Source organism: Somniosus microcephalus, chromosome 4, assembly GCF_052327205.1.
Source record: "Somniosus microcephalus isolate GS21.2 chromosome 4, FLI_Smic_1.0, whole genome shotgun sequence".
NCBI classification, from domain to species: Eukaryota; Metazoa; Chordata; class Chondrichthyes; order Squaliformes; family Somniosidae; genus Somniosus; species Somniosus microcephalus.
In genome coordinates this window covers 156,266,176-156,286,789 of record NC_140990.1, presented here as the reverse complement: position 1 = coordinate 156,286,789, position 20,614 = coordinate 156,266,176, and the positions used below count along the sequence as shown (strand labels likewise).

Below are 20,614 nucleotides of genomic sequence, written 5' to 3'. Positions count from 1 at the left end.
GGGAACTTGGAGGTGGTAGTGTTCCCATGTGCCTGCTGCCCTTGTTTTTCTAGGTGGTTGAGGTCACCATGGCGAGTTGCTGCAATGCATGTTGTAGATGGTACACACTGCAGACATGGTGCACTGGTGGTGGAGGGAGTGAATGTTTAAGGTGAAATGAGAAAGGCACCAGGGTAATGTTGTGGTGAGCGGATGGGGGAAAGCAAGAGCTGCAAGCTTACGCCATCTGCAGCTTGTAAATCAGAAGAGATTGTGGAATGAGGGGGAAGTGGGATATGAGAAGGAGGATTAGGTATGAGGATACCGTCATCTTCAATGGTTTCAGCCCTGCCGCTGGCCAATGCCTCGGCAATGGCCATTCCAATAATGGCCTGCTCCGTCTCCTTCATGGTGGTTAGGAGATGCAGGCACGCTTACCCACTCTGGTTCATTCCTCCTGCCTCCGGTCGTGCGCTACCTTCTCCTGCAAGAGAGAGGGAAGTGTGTAAGTGAGTGTCGTGTAACCTGCTTGGGTGATGTGGCTGTCATGGTTGAATAGCTGGCAGTGTGTGTAAGCTGTGAGATGTGGGTGTGAGGCTTGCAGCAGTGCTAAGTCGTGAGGATCAGGTGAAGCTAGGAATTTAGGTATGAGTCTTGATTGATAGAGATTGTTGGTAGGTGAGTGATGGGGGTGTGGTATATTAAGCAATGGCTCAGGTTAATGGTAGATGGTGGGATATGGCATTTGAAGATGCATTCGCTGACCTTGACCACTCATGTGAGGTCATTCGACTTCTTGCGGGACTGTCTCCAGGTCCTCGGGACTTGACTCCTGGCATTGACTGCCACGGCTATTTGCTCCCAGTGCCTTCTGAGCGTGTGTCTGGAGGGCTTCCTGGCACAGCTCTGCTCCTTTCCAGCTCCTCCACCAAGACCTCCAGTGCAGTGTTGGAAAGCCTTGCAGCCCTTTCTGTCCCATGTTGTGCCATTCTTCACTGTTTCCCAGGTCAGGTTCAGTTGTAGAATGACTTCCAGCACCTGCTCCAGCCGCAATGCACCTCCCCTTTAAGAGGTGCAGGCTAGCTCACGATTTTGCCTCCCCCACTAATGCGTGCAGCCAATCAACAGCGCGGTTAGTGCTGGCATCAGTCACAAGCATTTAAAAAAAAAATGTTTTCCTTTCTTATTATGGTTCAGCCTCGAGTTCCCGAGGGCACCAAGGGCAGGAGACCCTGGACCATCAACTGAAGCTGGCTGTGGCCTGGAACAGGGTGGACATTGCCAAGAGCAACATTTTTACTGATGACAAACAGTGGAAGGTGAGACTGACTCGTTTGTGGGCTGTGTTTGTATTTTTTTTATGGATGAGATTCCCTCTTTGGCGAAGTTTTCCTGTCTCGAGAAGCAAAACCAATAGTGCCTTAGAAAATATGGAAAAAGAGTAAGAAAATGTGTAATCTCCTGTTGGCTCCTTCAGATCTGGAGCTGCGGCATAATGCAACTGGCAGATGCTGTTCTTATTCACAACCTAATGTCATCAGCAACTGGAATTCATTTCTTAGCAGCAAGAGAGTCTTGGAACACAGAAATCAGTCCCCACACCCTTTAATATCCCACTCAGTCTAATCCCACTCTCCTGCTCACTCCCCATACCCTTTAATATCCCACCCATTCTAATCTCACTCTCCTGCTCATTCCCCGTACCCTTTAATATCCCACCCAGTCTAATCCCACTCTCCTGCTCACTCCCCATACCCTTTAATATCCCACCCAGTCTAATCCCACTCTCCCCCTCAGTCCCCATAACTTTTAATAACCCACTCAATCTAGTCCCACACTCCTGCTCACTCCCTGTAGCCTTTAATATCCCAACCACTCTAATCCCACTCTCCTGCTCACTCCCCACACCCTTTAATGTCCCACCCAGTCTAGTCCCATTCTCCTGCTGAGTTCTATTTATATTTCACTATCATCTTCCTCAAACCTCTCTCTGATTCCTTTTTAGAACTATTGATGGTCCCTGTTTCACCCACAGATTATGGCAGAGAATTCCGCCATCCTACTTACCGCTTTGTACAGAAAACTTTTCTAACCTCTGCCTTAAACCTGTGCTTCTTGTTAGCATCTCACTGACCAGTGGAACACTCTCTCACCGACCAGTGGAACAATCTCACTGACCAGTGGAACAATCTCACTGACAAGTGGAACACTCTCTCACTGACCAGTGGAATAATCTCACTGACAAGTGGAACACTCTCTCACTGACCAGTGGAACACTCTCTCACTGACCAGTGGAACACTCTCACTGACCAGTGGAACAATCTCTCACTGACCAGTGGAATAATCTCACTGACCAGTGGAACAATATCACTGACCAGTGGAACACTCTCTCACTGACCAGTGGAACAATCTCACTGACCAGTGGAACACTCTCTCACTGACCAGTGGAACGCTCTCTCACTGACCAGTGAAACACTCTCTCACTGACCAGTGGAACAATCACACTGACCAGTGGAACATTCTCTCACTGACCAGTGGAACACTCTCTCACTGACCAGTGGAACACTCACTGACCAGTGGAACACACTCTCACTGACCAGTGGAACAATCTCACTGTCCAGTGGAACACTCTCTCACTGACCAGTGGAACACTCTCTCACTGTCCAGTGGAACACTCTCTCACTGTCCAGTGGAACACTCTCTCACTGACCAGTGGAACAATCTCTCACTGACCAGTGGAACAATCTCTCACTGACCAGTGGAACAGTCTCTCACTGACCAGTGGAACAATCTTTCACTGACCAGTGGAACAAACTCACTGACCACTGGAACACTCTCTCACTGACCAGTGGAACATTCTCACACTGACCAGTGGAACAATCTCACTGACCAGTGGAACAATCTCACTGACCAGTGGAACACTCTCACTGACCAGTGGAACACTCTCTCACTGACCAGTGGAACACTATCTCACTGACCAGTGGAACACTCTCTCACTGACCAGTGGAACACTCTCTCACTGACCAGTGGAACACTCTCACTGACCAGTGGAACAATCTCACTGACCAGTGGAACATATTGTGTCAGTACCTTTTTACCTAGACACAATTAGAACTCAGAACTCAGAGATTCAAACATGAAGTGCTTTATTCGAAGGGAAAGGGAAGTTCTGGAGAGTTCTGAACAAAGAGAGCTAAACTTAACCAAGAGAACACCCAACCATTTGTCTCCTGTGACAGCGCCACCACAGGTGAGAGGAGAACACACAATACATAACATATTCCTCCCCTCTTAAATGGAAGGTCCACATTATTCCTCAACAGGTAAGTTTTTCAATGCACTCAACTAACCTAGGGTACAGGTAGACTGCCTCAACCCCTGACTTTACCCTGGGGTTTATTCTGCCCCAGTCTTGTGGGTAAGCCACTAAGCCTACAGATCCAAGCGTCTTGGAGGCCGCCGCTCTCTGACAGGATACCGGCGGTCATCACTGGCTTGCACAGCAGTAGGCATTGACACAGGCCTAGATGGAGAAGGTGCCTGTGTCAGTCGAAAGTCAGGAGTTTGCACAGTTGGAACAGTCTCTTTGACTTCCTGTTTTGGAGAAGAGCACTGTGGCAAAGGATGCTGGTTTGCGGTATCATCCGGAAACAGTTCAGGCCAACCAGCCATTGGAGCCTCTGTGGCTTTCTCTGCTCCTAGCAACAGTTGATCTGTGTGTCTTCTCAAGACGACGTCCTCAGCAGTCTCAACCATGTAAGACACAGGGCCCATCTGCGCGATCACCATAGCAGAAACCCATTTTGGTCCACTGTTGTAGTTTCGAGCTAGGACGTGCTCTCCCGGATGAAACCGTCTCTCCTTGGCTCTTTTCTCTCTCTTTTCAACTTGAGCTTGTTGTTGACGATGGACAACCTGCTCTGCCCTTGGAGGTTTGAGTAAGTCAAAACTTGTCCGCAACTGCCTCTTCATCATGAGCGAAGCGGGGGAAGTTTTGGTTGTGTCATGCGGCTCGTTCCTGTAGGACAACAGGAAGCTGTTCAGACGTTGGTGGATTGAGCACTGACCTTGCGATGCCTTCAAAGTGTGCTTCAAAGTTTGCACGAACCTTTCTGCCAGGCCGTTAGTAGAGGGATGATAGGGCGCAGACCTGATGTGTTGGACACCATTCACATGCAGGAAGTTTGCAAACTCCTGTGATACAAATTGTGGACCGTTGTCACTTACAAGTTGTTCCGGTGAGCCATAACGGCTGAACATCTCACCAAGTTTCCCAATTGTTTTCTCTGCCGTGGTAGACCTCATCACAGCGACCTCCGGCCACTTGCTACGAGCGCCCACAACCACCATAAACATCTTCTCTTAGAAAGGACCGGCGAAGTCCACATGTACTCACTGCCACACTTCTTCAGGCCAATCCCAGGGGTGTAGGGTTGCCAGCTGTGGAACATTCCGGACCCTTTGACATGGGGAACATGTTTTGGCTTTCTCCTCAATATTCCCATCGAGACCTGGCCACCAGAAGTAGCTTCTTGCCATTTCCTTCATCCAAACCATCCCACTGTGGCCTGTATGAAGTTGTTGCAGTATAGGTTCCCTCAGAGGTGGCGGAATGATGACACGGTGTCCCCAAAGAAGACAACCTGCCTGGACGGAGAGCTCATTTCTTTTTGAAACGTAAGGTTTCAAACTAGGAGAATCTCCTATAGCTCTCCCTTGAATGACATCGTCCATTACCTCAGACAGGACTGGATCATTGCGGGTGTACCTTCGCGCCTGAACTGCAGTGACAGGTGCTCCCTCCACTTGTCTAAAGTAGAAGATGTCTATCTGACGAGGCTCTGGGGGAGTAACAGGCAAGGGTAGCCTTGAGAGACCGTCTGCGTTGCTGTGCAAGTCTGATTTGCGATATTTGATGTCGTATGTGTGTCCTTACAACAGTAAAGCTCACCTTTGCATCCTGCTTGCAGCGAGAGACGGAATTCCGGTGTGGGGCCCGAAGATTGAAGTCAATGGACAGTGGTCCATCAGGAGTGTGAACCTTCTCCCAAACAGGTACTGATGAAATTTTCGAATTCCAAAAACGATTCCCAAGGCCTCGCGCTCGATCTGCGCATAGTTACTCTCGGCCTTGTTCAAGGTGCGTGATGCGAAGGCGATGGGTTTCTCTTCACCCGAAGGCATGATGTGGGATATGACTGCTCCCACACCATATGGTGATGCATCACATGCTAGCTGCATGGGTAGCTTTGGGTCGAAGTGTGTCAGGACCTCCGATTTCAGCAATGCTTTCTTTGCTTGGGCAAAAGCTTCGTTGCACAGTTCAGTCCATTTCCATGTTTTGCCTTGACATAGCAACTGATGTAATGGCTTCAGCAATGTTGCTAAGTCTGGAATAAACTTCCCATAGTAGTTAAGTAGCCCCAGAAATGAGCGTAACTGGCTCACATTCTGGGGTGCTGGGGCCTCCACGATCGCCTTGACCTTTGACGGCGCCTTATGCAGGCCGGTAGCGTCAATCACATGCCGCAGGTACTCAACTGAAGACTGAAAGAATTCACATTTGTCTTTACGAACTCTGAGTCCGTACTCTTTCAGTCGTTGTACTGTCGCATCCAAGTTCAGAAGATGATCCTCCTCATTTGTCCCAGTGACAAGGATGTCGTCCAGGTAGCACTGGACTCCTGGCAGTCCACTCAAAATCTGATCCATTGCCCTTTGGAATAGAGCAGGGGCTAACGTAATTCCAAACAGAAGGCGGCAGTACCTGTATAGCCCCTTGTGTGTCACAATTGTCATCAGCTCCTTTGATTTGTCATCGACATGCATTTGTAGATAAGCCTGGCATAAGTCTATTTTGCTGAACTTTTGCCCTCCGGCCAGGCCCGTAAAAAGACCATCAATGAGGGGAAGAAGGTACTGTTCCGCAGACAGCACCGGGTTAATAGTCACTTTAAAATCCCCGCAGATTCGAACCGATCCATCCTTTTTCAGGACAGGAACAGTGGGTGTGGCCCATTTGCTCATGCTCACAGGCTCCAGGACTCCATTCTCGACTAAGGCCTCCAAGTTAGCCTCAACTTTTGGCCTAATTGCATAGGGTACAGGTCGGGCTTTATGAAACTTCGGCTTGCTGTCAGGTTTAATGTCCAGTCTCACGCTGATCTTTTTCATGCTCCCAAGTTCCCCATTGAAGAGTTCTGCATGTTTGTTTAAAACTGCAGTCAGACCTGACTCCCCTTTTGACATCATGCGGACTGCAGGCCAATCCAGCGTGATTTTCTCTAGCCACGCACGTCCCAGTAGCGATGGGTAATTTCCCTTTACCACATATAGTGGCAGTTTTGCTGTCTGTCTGTTCAATTTAACTGTCACCTCAATGGCACCTCTCATGGCCACAGGTTCGCCGGTATACGTCTTTAGCGCAATGTTTGTTGGCTGAAGGGTAAGATGCTTTAGCATTTTGTTGTAGACAGTGTCTGAAACAAGGGACACAGCCACGCCTGTGTCCACCTCCATCCGCACTGATTGTCCCTCCACCAGTAGTGACACCCAGTAGCCATTTGAACCACCTGCAACCGTCAGTATGTGCACCTCTTCCTCCTCAGAGGTGTCGCTCCCCTCTGTTTTGCTTGGTCCATCATACTGCACTGAATGAACACTCTTTTTCCTCTCTTGTCCAAATACAGACATTTTGCTTCCATGCTTCCCAGCTCTGTCTGTTCTTTTTTTACCTCTACAGGCACATTCAATGTGATCCTTTTTGCCACAATTTTGGCATTCCAGCTCCGTACATCAGCAGTCATTAGCGTGATGGCCCATTTTCCCACAACGGTAACATGTACCGTTCCGCGCACCTTTAGGCTCAGACGACACCTTGTGAACTCTCTCTGTTGAACTCAACTGGTGAGCCTCCTTTTCCGCCATCTCCATGGAGACACTAACTTCAATGGCCTTTTCAAGAGTAAGGTTGTCCTCAGTAAGAAGGCGCTTCTGTGTGGCTGCACTTTGCAGACCACACACAAGTCTGTCTCTAATGGTGTCATTCAGCACCTCCTTGAACTGGCAGTGTTCCGACAACCTTTTTAAAGCAGCAATAAACATCGTCACTGATTCCCCCTCCTCTTGATTTCGTTTGTGAAACCTAAATCTCTGAGCAATAACCAGAGGTTTTGGTGAAAAATGTGCTCCGAGAATTTCCACTAGTTGCTTATATGTTTTAGTTCCTGGCTTATCTGGCTGCACAAGGCTGCGAAGTAAATTGAATGTCTTTGGCCCCATTACACTCAAAAAGGTAGGCACGACCTTTTCGTTTGCCACCGAATTCGCCAAGACAAAATAGTCAAAACGTTACGTATAAGCGCTCCATTGCTCCACATTTTCATCAAAATCACCAATGTTTCCTAATATAGTAGCCATCTCACGATTCAAATTTAAATTTCTGTTTATTCACTGCACCCGTAACGTACGCAGATTCATCTGCTCCTCGTCGCCACTTTATTGTGTAGGTACCTTTTTACCTAGACACAATTAGAACTCAGAACTCAGAGATTCAAACATGAAGTGCTTTATTCGAAGGGAAAGGGAAGTTCTGGAGAGTTCCGAACAAAGAGAGCTAAACTTAACCAAGAGAACACCCAACCATTTATCTCCAGTGACAGCGCCACCACAGGTGGGAGGAGAAAACACAATACATAACAGAACACTCTCTTACTGACCAGTGGAACACTCTCTCACTGACCAGTGGAACAATCTCACTGACCAGTGGCACACTTTCTCACTGACCAGTGGAACACTCTCTCACTGACCAGTGGAACAATCTCTCACTGAGCAGTGGCACACTCTCTCACTGACCAGTAGAACACTCTCTCACTGACCAGTGGAACACTCTCTCACTGACCAGTGGATCAATCTCACTGACCAGTGGAACACTCTCTCATTGACCAGTGGAACAATCTCACTGACCAGTGGAACAATCTCACTGACCAGTGGAACACTCTCTCACTGACCAGTGGATCAATCTCACTGACCAGCGGAACAGTCTCTCATTGACCAGTGGAACAATCTCACTGACCAGTGGAACACTCTCTCACTGACCAGTGGAATAATCATACTGACCAGTGGAACAATCTCTCACTGACCAGTGGAACACTCTCTCACTGACCAGTGGAACACTCTCTCACTGACCAGTGGAACAATCTCACTGACCAGTGGAACAATCTCACTGACCAGTGGAACACTCTCTCATTGACCAGTGGAACAATCTCACTGACCAGTGGAACACTCTCTCACTGACCAGTGGAATAATCCCACTGACCAGTGGAACACTCTCTCACTGACCAGTGGAACACTCTCTCACTGACCAGTGGAACAATCTCTCACTGACCAGTGGAACACTCTCTCACTGACCAGTGGATCAATCCCACTGACCAGTGGAACACTATCTCATTCATCAGTGGAACAATCTCACTGACCAGTGGAAAACACTCTCACTGACCAGTGGAACAATCTCACTGACCAGTGGAACACACTCTCACTGACCAGTGGAACACTCTCTCACTGACCAGCGGAACAATCTCACTGACCAGTGGAACAATCTCACTGACCAGTGGAACACTCTCTCATTGACCAGTGGAACACTCTCTCACTGACCAGTGGAACACTCTCTCACTGACCAGTGGAACAATCTCCCTGACCAGTGGAACAATCTCCCTGACCAGTGGAACAATATCACTGACCAGTGGAACACTCTCTCACTGACCAGTGGAACACTCTCTCACTGACCAGTGGAACACTCTCTCACTGACCAGTGGAACAATCTCACTGACCAGTGGAACACTCTCTCACTGACCAGTGGAACAATCTCTCACTGACCAGTGGAACACTCTCACTGGCCAGTAGAACAATCTCACTGACCAGTGGAACAATATCACTGACCAGTGGAACACTCTCTCACTGACCAGTGGAACACTCTCTCACTGACCAGTGGAACACTCTCTCACTGACCAGTGGAACACTCTCTCACTGACCAGTGGAACAATCTCTCACTGACCAGTGGAACACTCTCTCACTGACCAGTGGAACACTCTCTCACTGACCAGTGGAACAATCTCACTGACCAGTGGAACAATCTCTCACTGACCAGTGGAACAGTCTCTCACTGACCAGTGGAACACGCTCTCACTGACCAGTGGAACAATCTCACTGACCAGTGGAACACTCTCTCACTGACCAGTGGAACAATCTCTCACTGACCAGTGGAACAATCTCTCACTGACCAGTGGAACAATCTCACTGACCCGTGGAACAATCTCACTGACCCGTGGAACACTCTCATTGACCCGTGGAACACTCTCACTGACCCGTGGAACACTCTCACTGACCAGTGTAACAATCTCTCACTGACCAGTGGAACACGCTTTCACTGACCAGTGGAACAATCTCACTGACCAGTGGAACACTCTCTCACTGACCAGTGGAACACTCTCTCACTGACCAGTGGAACAATCTCTCACTGACCAGTGGAACAATCTCTCACTGACCAGTGGAACAATCTCTCACTGACCAGTGGAACAATCTCTCACTGACCAGTGGAACAATCTCTCACTGACCAGTGGAACAATCTCTCACTGACCAGTGGAACAATCTCTCACTGATCAGTGAAACAATCTCTCACTGACCAGTGGAACAATCTCTCACTGACCAGTGGAACAATCTCTCACTGACCAGTGGAACAATCACTGACCAGTGGAACAATCTCTCACTGACCAGTGAAACAATCTCTCACTGACCAGTGGAACAATCTCTCACTGACCAGTGGAACAATCACTGACCAGTGGAACAATCTCTCACTGACCAGTGGAACAATCACTGACCAGTGGAACAATCTCTCACTGACCAGTGGAACAATCTCTCACTGAGCAGTGGAACAATCTCTCACTGACCAGTGGAACAATCTCTCACTGAGCAGTGGAACAATCTCTCACTGACCAGTGGAACAATCTCTCACTGACCAGTGGAACACTCTCTCACTGACCAGTGGAACACTCTCTCACTGACCAGTGGAACAGTGTCTCACTGAGCAGTGGAACAATCTCTCACTGACCAGTGGAACACTTTCTCACTGACCGGTGGAACACTCTCTCACTGACCGGTGGAACAATCTCACTGACCCGTGGAACACTCTCACTGACCAGTGGAACAATCTCTCACTGACCAGTGGAACAATCTCACTGACCAGTGGAACACTCTCTCACTGACCAGTGGAACACTCTCTCACTGATCGGTGGAACAATCTCTCACTGACCGGTGGAACAATCTCACTGACCAGTGGAACACTCTCACTGACCAGTGGAACAATCTCTCACTGACCAGTGGAACACTCTCTCACTGACCAGTGGAACAGTCTCTCACTGACCAGTGGAACACGCTCTCACTGACCAGTGGAACAATCCCACTGACCAGTGGAACACTCTCTCACTGACCAGTGGAACAATCTCTCACTGACCAGTGGAACAATCTCACTGACCCGTGGAACAATCTCACTGACCCGTGGAACACTCTCATTGACCCGTGGAACACTCTCACTGACCCGTGGAACACTCTCACTGACCAGTGTAACAATCTCTCACTGACCAGTGGAACACGCTTTCACTGACCAGTGGAACAGTGTCTCACTGACCAGTGGAACAATCTCTCACTGACTAGTGGAACAATCTCTCACTGACCAGTGGAACAATCTCTCACTGACCAGTGGAACAATCTTTCACTGAGCAGTGGAACACTCTCTCACTGACCAGTGGAACAATGTCTCACTGACCAGTGGAACAATCTCTCACTGACTAGTGGAACAATCTCTCACTGACCAGTGGAACAATCTCTCACTGACCAGTGGAACAATCTTTCACTGAGCAGTGGAACACTATCTCACTGACCAGTGGAACAATGTCTCACTGACCAGTGGAACACTCTCACTGACCAGTGGAACACTCTCTCACTGACCAGTGGAACACTCTCTCACTGGCCAGTGGAACAATCTCTCACTGACCAGTGGAACAATCTCTCACTGACCAGTGGAACACTCTCTCACTGACCAGTGGAACAATCTCTCACTGACCAGTGGAACACTCTCTCACTGACCAGTGGAACACTTTCTCACTGACCGGTGGAACACTCTCTCACTGACCAGTGGAACAATCTCTCACTGACCAGTGGAACACTCTCTCACTGACCGGTGGAACACTCTCACCGACCAGTGGAACAATCTCTCACTGACCAGTGGAACAATGTCTCACTGACCAGTGGAACAATCTCACTGACCAGTGGAACAATCTCTCACTGACCGGTGGAACACTCTCACTGACCAGTGGAACAATGTCTCACTGACCAGTGGAACAATCTCACTGACCAGTGGAACAATCTCTCACTGACCGGTGGAACAATCTCACTGACCAGTGGAACACTCTCTCACTGACCAGTGGAACAATCTCTCACTGACCAGTGGAACAATGTCTCACTGACCCGTGGAACAATCTCTCACTGACCAGTGGAACACTCTCACTGACCAGTGGAACACTTTCTCACTGACCGGTGGAACACTCTCTCACTGACCAGTGGAACACTCTCTCACTGACCCATGGAACAATCTCTCACTGACCGGTGGAACAATCTCACTGACCAGTGGAACACTCTCACTGACCAGTGGAACAATCTCTCACTGACCGGTGGAACAATCTCACTGACCCGTGGAACACTCTCACTGACCAGTGGAACACTTTCTCACTGACCCGTGGAACAATCTCTCACTGACCAGTGGAACACTCTCTCACTGACCAGTGGAACACTGTCTCACTGACCAGTGGAACAATCTCTCACTGACCGGTGGAACAAACTCACTGACCCGTGGAACACTCTCACTGACCCGTGGAACAATCTCTCACTGACCAGTGGCACAATCTCTCACTGACCAGTGGAACACTCTCTCACTGACCAGTGGAACACTCTCTCACTGACCAGTGGAACAATCTCTCACTGCCCGGTGGAACAATCTCACTGACCCGTGGAACAATCTCACTGACCCGTGGAAGACTCTCACTGACCAGTGTAACAATCTCTCACTGACCAGTGGAACAATCTCTCACTGCCCGGTGGAACAAACTCACTGACCCGTGGAACACTCTCACTGACCAGTGGAACAATCTCTCACTGACCAGCGGAACACTCTCTCACTGACCAGTGGAACACTCTCTCACTGACCAGTGGAACAATCTCTCACTGCCCGGTGGAACAATCTCACTGACCCGTGGAACACTCTCACTGACCCGTGGAAGACTCTCACTGACCAGTGTAACAATCTCTCACTGACCAGAGGAACAATCTCTCACTGCCCGGTGGAACAATCTCTCACTGCCCGGTGGAACACTCTCACTGACCCGTGGAAGACTCTCACTGACCAGTGTAACAATCTCTCACTGACCAGTGGAACACGCTTTCACTGACCAGTGGAACAATCTCACTGACCTGTGGAACAATCTCACTGACTAGTGGAACAATCTCTCACTGACCAGTGGAACACGCTCTCACTGACCAGTGGAACAATCTCACTGACCAGTGGAACACTCTCTCACTGACCAGTGGAACACTCTCTCACTGACCAGTGGAACAATCTCTCACTGACCAGTGGAACAATCTTTCACTGACCAGTGGAACACACTCTCACTGACCAGTGGAACAGTGTCTCACTGACCAGTGGAACAATCTCTCACTGACCAGTGGAACAATCTCTCACTGACCAGTGGAACACTCTCTCACTGACCAGTGGAACAATCTCTCACTGACCAGTGGAACAATCTCTCACTGACCAGTGGAACACTCTCTCACTGACCAGTGGAACAATTTCTCACTGACCAGTGGAACAATCTCTCACTGACCAGTGGAACACACTCTCACTGACCAGTGGAACACTCTCTCACTGACCAGTGGAACACTCTCTCACTGACCAGTGGAACAATCTCTCACTGACCAGTGGAACAATCTCTCACTGACCAGTGGAACACTCTCTCACTGACCAGTGGAACAATTTCTCACTGACCAGTGGAACAATCTCTCAATAACCAGTGGAACACACTCTCACTGACCAGTGGAACACTCTCTCACTGACCAGTGGAACACTCTCTCACTGACCAGTGGAACAATCTCTCACTGACCAGTGGAACACACTCTCACTGACCAGTGGAACACTCTCTCACTGACCAGTGGAACACTCTCTCACTGACCAGTGGAACAATCTCTCACTGACCAGTGGAACAATCTCTCACTGACCAGTGGAACACACTCTCACTGACCAGTGGAACACTCTCTCACTGACCAGTGGAACACTCTCTCACTGACCAGTGGAACAATCTCTCACTGACCAGTGGAACAATCTCTCACTGACCAGTGGAACACTCTCTCACTGACCAGTGGAACACTCTCTCACTGACCAGTGGAACACTCTCTCACTGACCAGTGGAACACTCTCTCACTGACCAGTGGAACAATCTCTCACTGACCGGTGGAACACTGCCCCTTCCCCATTGCTTACATATCCTTTTAAAACGGGGTTCCCAACCTCAGCCTAACTAAGGTTTTGTACATTATCTCGTTGTTTTTGTATTTTTCTCCTCCCAAGTACACAAGCAAGGATTTGTTTTGCTTTTTTCCTGTCCTTTCTTACCTGCACTGTCACCTTTAATGAGCTGTGTATCCCTACTCCAACTAGTCCTCCATTTAAATTACACGCATTTAACGAGTGATATCTTTCCCCAATCTTGCTTCCAAAATGTATTGCTTCACACTTTTCAACTTTGAACTGCAGCTGCCTCCTACCTGCCCACCCTGCTCTCCTGTTCCTGTCCTCCTGCAGTTGTCACAATCCTAGTTACAATTTACCACACCTTCTAACTTGCTTCCAGTTGCTAATTTCAAAATTCCCTCAGTTTGTATGTACTGATTATTTTCTTATTAAGAAGAGTGGTGCCTGTTGAGTCTGAGTGTCCCAGATATGCTTATTCTAAATCACTGGACACAGACAACAAGAATAACTTAAACAGGCCTTTACTAATCGAAGGTCAGGGCTGAACTGCTTAGCAAATTACTACACAGAGTTTATATACCGGTGTGGTCACCACCGGTACTACAATATACAGTAGCCAAGAGAAAGTAGTCCATCTCTTAAGGTAGTCTCTTAAGGTGGTACAGGTTACATACACCACAATTCCTCCCTTTTTAGCTTAACAGTGTACATCCCAATTTAAACATAACATGGATAACATATATACAACTTCATGCAAAACTGTTCAAAGATTCAGTCTCTGAGGAGGCCTCCTGATCCGAGTTGGATAACGCCTTTCAGGGGTCTCTGATTCTCGTTGCTGGGGTGACACATCTAGTTGATCTCTTATGGATTGGACATCATCAGGTACATTGGCGTCTGAGGTAGATGCTTCAGGTTCACTAACTTCTTCCACTGGTGTCTCTGTCGTAGTCATGGGTTCGACCCTTGTTCTCGATTCTACAAGTTGGTCAGCATGACGTCGTATTACGTTTTCACCAATATCCACCGTGTACATCAGGGGTCCTTGTCTGGCACGAATTGTTCCAGATTGCCATTTCTCATTCTTATAGTCCCGGGCTAACACTGGTTGTCCTATTTCGAAACTCTGAGTGGTCTTGTTATTTATATGCTGGAACTGTTTGTTTTCGACTTCCCTCCGCACATTTGGTTTTAACAAGTCCAACCTGGACCGCAACCTCCTGTTATAGAACATCATGGCAGGGCTTTGATTTGTCACTGCATGAGTGGCGTTTCGATATGCCATTAAGAAATTGTCCACCTTGTGTTGTAGTGGAATCTGGTCTTCGCTCATGGCCTTTATCGCCTTTTTGAACGTTTGTACAAATCTCTCGGCCAACCCATTTGTAGCCGGATGATATGGGGCAGAGGTATAATGTTTCACCCCATTCTTCTTCATGAATTTCTGGAATTCTTCTGACACGAACTGCGGTCCGTTGTCTGAACATATTTGTTCTGGCAATCCATTTCTTGCGAATATCGTTCTTAGAACTGCGATCGTCTTTTCCGAGGTAGTGGTCGCCATCTTAATCACTTCTGGCCATTTAGAATGTGCGTCTACCGCAATTAAAAACATGGAGTCCATGAATGGACCTGCGAAGTCAATATGTACACGTTGCCATGGGGTTGAAGGCCATTCCCATGGATGCAGCGGTGCAATTGGAGGTGCATTTTGAACTTTTTGGCATCCTGAGCAGCTTTTAGTCAGATCCTCTATTTGTTGGTCGATACCTGGCCACCACACATAAGCCCTAACAAGGCTTTTCATCTTGACTCCCCCCAGATGACCTTCATGCAGTTCCTTTAGAACTCTCTCCCTTAATTTAGGAGGAATAATCACCCTTGTTCCATACATCAATGTTCCTTGACAGGCGGACAGCTGTTCTCGTCTGGCTGAGAATGCCGGTAACAGTGGTTCACCATGAGCTGGCCATCCCTTCACTGTCAATTCGTAGACCCGAGACAGTGTCGGGTCGTTCCTGGTTTCTCTCTCAATACTTGCATTGGTGACTGGTAAACATTCGATGATGGTCGAGTGAAATAACTCAACAGGGTCAACCGTCAGTGCCTCTTCCGCTGTAGGTAGTGGCAGGCGCGACAGCCCATCAGCATTACCATGTTGCTTTGTACCTTTGAATTCAACCTGATATTGATGTGCCCCAAGGAAAAGGGACCATCTCTGGAGCCTCTGCGCTGTCATCACCGAAACACCCTTCTTAGGGTTAAAAATGGAAACCAACGGCTGGTGGTCTGTCAGCAGCGTAAACTTTTGCCCTTGCAGGTAATGATTAAATTTTTTTACTCCCCACACAAGGCTGAGAGCCTCCCTATCTATCTGAGCATAGTTGCGCTCAGCGGAGGTCAATGATCTGGATGCGAACGCGACTGGTCTTTCCAAGCCATTTGGCAACTTATGTGAGAGCACTGCCCCAATACCATATGGAGAAGCATCACAAGCTAAACGAATAGGCAGTGTTGGGTTAAAGTGAGCCAACACTTCCTTAGAGGTGATCAATGCCTTGCTTTTGTGAAAGGCCCGCTTACAGTCCTCGCTCCACTTCCATGGCACTCCCTTCTGCAAAAGAGCATTCAGCGGGTGTAGCACCGTGGATAAATTTGGCAGAAACTTATGGTAATAGTTAATTAACCCTAGGAACGACCTCAACTGGGATACATTTTCCGGAGCGGGAGCCTTCACAACAGCTTCGATCTTGTCAGGTGACTTGTGAAGCCCCTCCTGGTCAATGACGTGACCACAGTACGAGATTTGCTTCTGAAAGAACTCACATTTCTGGCGATTAACTCGAAGTCCATATTCTTTCAATCTGGTGAGCACCTGTTCCAAATTTGTAAGGTGTTCCTCATCATCATCTCCTGTAATCAGAATGTCGTCCAGGTAGCATTGTGTGCCTGGAATTCCCTGTAATACCTGCTCCATGGCCCTTTGCCAAATCGCTGGAGCCGATGCCACTCCAAAAACCAGTCTATTATACCGATATAAGCCCTTATGCGTGTTGATCGTGAGGTACTGGCGTGACGCTTCATCAACTTCCATCTGTAAGTACGCCTGCGCCAGGTCTATCTTGGTGAAGTGTTTCCCGCCAGACAACGAAGCGAAGATATCCTGAATCCGTGGAAGCGGATATTGCACCATGTGAAGCACCGGATTAACAGTGATCTTGAAATCGCCACAGATGCGAACCTTCCCCGGTTCCCCCGGCTTGTTACTCGATGAACGCTTCATGACGGGAACAATGGGCATAGCCCATTCACTCCAGTCCACCTTTGACAGTACTCCGGAACGTTCTAGTCCCTCCAGCTCAGCTTCCACAGCAGGTCTTATCGCATAAGGTACCGGTCTAGCTTTGAAAAATTTCGGGTTTGCATGTTCTTCAACCTTGATGTTTGCCGTAATTCCTTTCAGTGTTCCCAGTCCCTGCTGGAACACCTCTTTAGCATCGTCCAATATTCTGGACAATCGTTTAGGTTTGACATCGTCCTTTTTACCGGAATCTACAGTTAGTGCTTTTAAGGAATGCCAGTCCATATTTATTCTCCTGATCCATTCCCGTCCCAGTAGTGGTGGACCTCCCTCAGGTAACACATATAAGTCCATTCCTCGGCTTTCTTTACCCTTGTGGACCACCTTTACCTTTATCTTTGCGATGGGGTATACTCTTTGCCCCGTGTATGTTTTCAATACAATCTCCGTATCCCTTAGGGGAATGTGTGGAAATAACCTTTTGTAATCTTGCTTATTCATGACCGTCAATGCCGATCCAGTGTCCAATTCCATTTTCACTTGGACTCCTGCTATCTGAAGTGTGACCCAGATAGTTTGGTGGTCTGCTGTGTTACCCACATTATGTATTCTTAGACAACCCAGTTCCTTACTGCTGGAGTCTGAATCCGTCTTCTGTTCATCCGAACTGTTCTCTGTCACCTTGTGTACCTTTTTGCACTTTTCCTGCGGTGACTTTTTGTTGCTGGTCTTCTTTCCTGACCGGCATACTTTAGCTATGTGACCTAGCCTGCCACATTTTCTGCATTCCTGATTCTTGAACCAGCACTGGTTCTGATCGTGCGTTGTCCTTCCGCAACGATAACACTTCACTGCACCCAATGCCATTCGATTGGTGCTGAGTTCCGATGACCTTAGCTGCATTTCCGCGGTGCCTCTTGCTGCGGCCTCGTGCGATGCTGCAATGGTGACAGCTTTATCAAGCGTAAGGTCCTTTTCCTCTAGCAGTTGCTTTTGAGTTCCTTCTTTTAGTAATCCACACATGAATTTATCTCTCAGAGCGTCTGCTAGTCCTGTACCAAACTGACAGTACTTTGATAGCTTGCGCAGTTCAATTAAGAATTCAGCGTTGCTTTCCTCTTTCAGCTGCGTTCTTCTGTAAAATTTAAATCGTTCCGCTATCAGCAGCGGCGTGGGGTTTAAATGTTCTTGTAGGATAGTAACAATATTCGCGAAAGTCTGATCCGCCGGTTTATCTGGTGTTACAAGGTGCCTCAATAACCCATACGTCTTCGCACCCATTGAGTTTAATAAGGTTATTGCTTTCTTATCATCTGGTACCTCATTTGCTGTACAATAAACTCCAATGCGTTCTACATACGTGGCCCAATCTTCAACATCGCTATCAAAAGCAGTGATGTTACCGTGTTTAGGCATCCTTGAGAGTTTCTGTAAATATTTTATTTTCCCAAAATGGCGGCTTCCCGCGCTTGTCTTCTTCCCCCGCCTACTAAAATGGTGGCTTCCCGCGCTTGGCGGCTTTTCCCGCACTTGTCTTCTTCCCCCGCCGACTACAATGGCGGCTTCCCGCGCTGGTCTTCTTCCCCCGCTGGCTACAATGGCGATTACCGCGCTGTTGCTGTTCTCGCCTCCCAGCGGTTCTTAATTTCCCCGACGCTGCTTTTGTTCCCCCGCGGTTCTCGTGGGCATTAACGCTTCCCTTGTTGCTGCGCCTCTCAGCCCCGATTGCAGCCCGGCCCTTTACACCAGCTGCGGTCGAGTTCTCCGCGGTTCTCGTGGCATTAACGCTGCCCTTGTCGCTGCGCCTCTCGGCCCCGATTGCAGCCCGGCCCTTTACACCGGCTGCGGTCGAGTTCTCCGCCCTTTTTCCTCCGGTTTCCCTCCCCTTCTTCACTGACAACGCGGCCGACTTTCTGCCCGTGTCGCTAGATCGGCTTACCCACCACCGTGGTAGAAGGATGATCACTGCCTGTCGCTGATGGAGGACTTCGTGGTCAGTAATTTCAACCCGGGTTCTCGATGCCTCCCGTGCGATGGTGCTCAGCAGGCTGATGAGGGCGGATGCCTCTTCTCGACGCCCGTTCTGAGGACGAAGCTGCCTTGGATGCAAAACTGCCGCAGGGTAAGATCGGACTCGTCGCCACTGTTGAGTCTGAGTGTCCCAGATATGCTTATTCTAAATCACTGGACACAGACAACAAAAATAACTTAAACAGGTCTTTACTAATCGAAGGTCAGGGCTGAACTGCTTAGCAAATTACTACACAGAGTTTATATATGGTGTGGTCACCACCGGTACTATAATATACAGTAGCCAAGAGAAAGTAGTCCATCTCTTAAGGGAGTCTCTTAAGGTGGTACAGGTTACATACACCACAGTGCCAACAACACCAATCTTTCTAGTCAGTGAAAATTCCTTTTACCACTCACTCTGCTTTTACTCCTCCCACTACCTTTCTCTCTAACTTCCCTTTAATTCCCGGTGCCATTATCTGTGACACATCTCTTACGTGGAACCTCATCAACTGATGTTTGAAACTCTGTATAATTCCACATCCCCTGCAATTCCTTTATCTAATCTCTGTTATTTCTTTAAATGATTCTGTAAGGATAGCTCACCATGACCTGCCTGTTAGAAACCCAGTCTTGTTACTCCAAGTGGTTTTTTAAATTAATTCTCAGCATTAAGGAGTTCCACCATGATCTCCACCACCTGCCTCAGATCCTCAGAGCCTCCATGTGAGAGTGATGCCCATCTCGCATCCTCCCTATTTACAGCAGTATCCCAGAGGACTGTGTCTGCAGGCTTACCACCAGCTGAACTATGACTACCTGGCCTCCAGTCCCATTGCTGTTCCCCCCCCCAGTCCCATTGCCCCTTCCCAGCCCCATTGCCCGTTCCCAGTCCCATTGCCCGTTCCCAGTCCCATTGCCCCCTTCCCAGTCCCATTGCCCCCCTCCTCCGGTCCCACTGCCCCCCTCCTCCGGTCCCATTGCCCCCCTCCTCCGGTCCCATTGCCCCTCCTCCAGTCCCATTGCCCCCCTCCAGTCCTTTTTAAAAAATTCGTTCATGGGATTTGGGCGTTGCTGCTAAAGGCCAGCATTTATTGCCCATCCCTAATTGCCTTCAAGAAGGTGGTGGTGAGCCACCTTTTTGAATACAACTGAGTGGCTTACGAGGCTATTTCAGAGGGCAGTTAAGAGTCAACCACATTGCTGCGGGTCTGGAGTCACCAGACTGGGTAAGGACGGCAGATTTCCTTCCTTAAAGCACGGTGGCATAGTGGTTAGCACTGTTGCCTCACAGCGCCAGAGACCCGGGTTCGAATCCGGCCTCGGGCGACTGTCTGTGTGGAGTTTGCACATTCTCCCCGTGTTTGCGTGGGTTTCCTCCGGGTGCTCTGGTTTCCTCCCACAGTCCAAAGATATGCGGGTTAGGTTGATTGGCTATGATAAATTGACCCTTAGTGGTAGGGGGATTAAATACGTGGGGTTACGGGGATCGGGTGGGACATGTGTCAGTGCAGGCTCAATGGGCCGAAATGGCTTCTATCTGCACTGTGGGGTTTCTGTGATTCTGTGATTAGTGAACTAGATGGGTTTTTACGACAATCCAGTAGTTTCATGGTCACCATTACTGATACTAGCTTTTTATGCCAGACTTATTTTAAACTGAATTTAACTTCCCCAGCTGCCGTGGTGGGATTTGAACTCACGTCTCACAGATCATTAGCCCAGGTCTCTGGATTACTAGTCCAGTG

General features: G+C 48.7%; 1 protein-coding gene across 2 annotated transcripts in view; it reads left to right on the top strand.

Moving 5' to 3' along the window:
• Positions 1-20,614, top strand: part of trpm2 (transient receptor potential cation channel, subfamily M, member 2) — a 337,017-nt gene that overhangs the window by 95,057 nt on the left and 221,346 nt on the right. For both annotated transcript variants that reach the window (XR_015078103.1, XM_085985384.1), the window contains exon 11: positions 1,177-1,298. Coding sequence is in view for 1 of the 2 variants with exons in the window: in XM_085985384.1 (XP_085841510.1) it covers positions 1,177-1,298 (122 nt within the window). In the remaining variant the exon portion in view is untranslated. The remainder of the gene's footprint in view (positions 1-1,176; positions 1,299-20,614) is intronic.